Consider the following 1,567-nt stretch of genomic DNA (forward strand, 5'->3'; position numbering starts at 1 on the left):
TTTTCTTGTTCCCCTTGGCCACCTGCAGATAGTCACTGATTTCCTTATCACTTAAAAGTTTGTTACTGGGTTAGGGGTCCAATTCCTATGAATGAGATTTGAATGAAATCCCTGAATTATCTCATATAGGTATACTCTTAAATGATCTACTATGTAGTTGTGAGCCATGTGTACCAAAATAAACAGGCTTAACAGAAAAAGCCTAAGTCTTTATGTTTCAGTTAACCCAGAGAGCACACCCTTTACACTATGATGAATTGGTTTGAAGTCAGTGCCTTGGATCATCCTTTAAAGGCATAAACTGTCACAGAAAAATTACACATTTATTGTCGTTCTTTGATTTTTGTCTTTTGGTGCTGATGAGCAACAAAGGACTGATGGTGGCGTAGCCATTTCCCACAATCATTTGGACACACAGACGCACAGGGTCATTGTTCCACAACATTCTTGAAGAAGAGGAGACAATGAAGTCCAAAAAGTACATGACCACAAAGAAACTCATGAGTAAGAGAATGGTCGCAGTGGCCTTTTTTTCTGGAGATGTCTTTGAAGAAAGATTGGTGCTGTGAAGATGCTGGGTCTGCCTCTTATGTTGGTACAAAAGAATCACCATGTACCCACTTGAGAGGGCCATAAGCCCCATCATGGAGACTTCCTGGAATGCCACCAGTGCAAAATATATGTACCTAAAGAAGTAGCTCACAGGACAAAGTGAGCAGGATTCAGTGACAAATAGAAGACAGGCTGAGGTCACATTGGGGGTGGCAATAGTAGATATTAAGAAATTACTATTAATGGCCGTATTGAAGACCCAGAGGAAGAAAATGCTATACATGTTTTGGTGTGATGATTTATGTTTGAACTTTGCCAAGTAGGAGCTTCGGGGACTCAGGGTGATGGCCTGGGTGACACTTAGGAGGCAGGTGGTACAAAAAGATAGGCCCCTCATCAATCTGTAAAAATAGATAACTGATTTACATTTTATGTCATCCCAAAGTTTCTGGGACCCAAAGATGTCTGCAGTCATGAACCCCATGGTTAGTAGCATGACTATGTGGATTAGGGCCAAGTGAACAATGATCAGGTCAGTTGGCTTAGGCCTGTGCTTAAGAAATAGGGTGTTGAAGTGGAAGATAAGAAGGATGGCATTGGCTGTGATCCCAATTCCAATTTCGGAGAAAGAGGCATTCTTTACATCAATAAAACTGGAAGGTTTGTTATTTTTATTCATCTTTATGATGGTGGAAAATAAACATGTAGTAAATGCCTAAGGAGAAGCTCAAGAAAAACTCTTTATCACAAATATGAACAAAGTTATCAACTTAACCATCACAATTGCCATCCTGAAAATAGGTGGAGTAATCCCAATGTCCTGCTTCTTACCCTTTAGTGCAGAAGACCACTCTACCACCCTCCTGAAAGCCATCTCCAAATTCCCCTCATTTTGCAACTTCCCAGTCTTCTCTGGATTGTGTTTCCATTGTTGGGCTCATACAGTACCGAAGTTTACCTATATAGTAAAAATAGCCAATTTGCCTTTGTACTTACAGAAACCTGATAAAATTCT

General features: G+C 40.3%; 1 protein-coding gene across 1 annotated transcript; it reads right to left on the reverse strand.

Annotated features, from left to right (window-relative positions):
- Nucleotides 1-304: 304 nt before the first annotated feature.
- LOC140611211 (vomeronasal type-1 receptor 90-like) lies at nt 305-1,231 on the reverse strand. The gene has a single exon (XM_072788065.1). The coding sequence runs from the start codon at nt 1,229-1,231 to the stop codon at nt 305-307; it is 927 nt and encodes a 308-aa protein (XP_072644166.1).
- Between the last annotated feature and the right edge of the window lie 336 nt (nt 1,232-1,567).

The sequence above is a fragment of the Canis lupus genome, chromosome 19 (genome assembly GCF_048164855.1).
Source record: "Canis lupus baileyi chromosome 19, mCanLup2.hap1, whole genome shotgun sequence".
NCBI classification, from domain to species: domain Eukaryota; kingdom Metazoa; phylum Chordata; class Mammalia; order Carnivora; family Canidae; genus Canis; species Canis lupus.

Coding starts and splice junctions, on each gene's coding strand:
- LOC140611211 (XM_072788065.1), bottom strand. CDS start 1,231: ATGAATAAAAATAACAAACCTTCCAGTTTTATTGATGTAAAGAATGCC.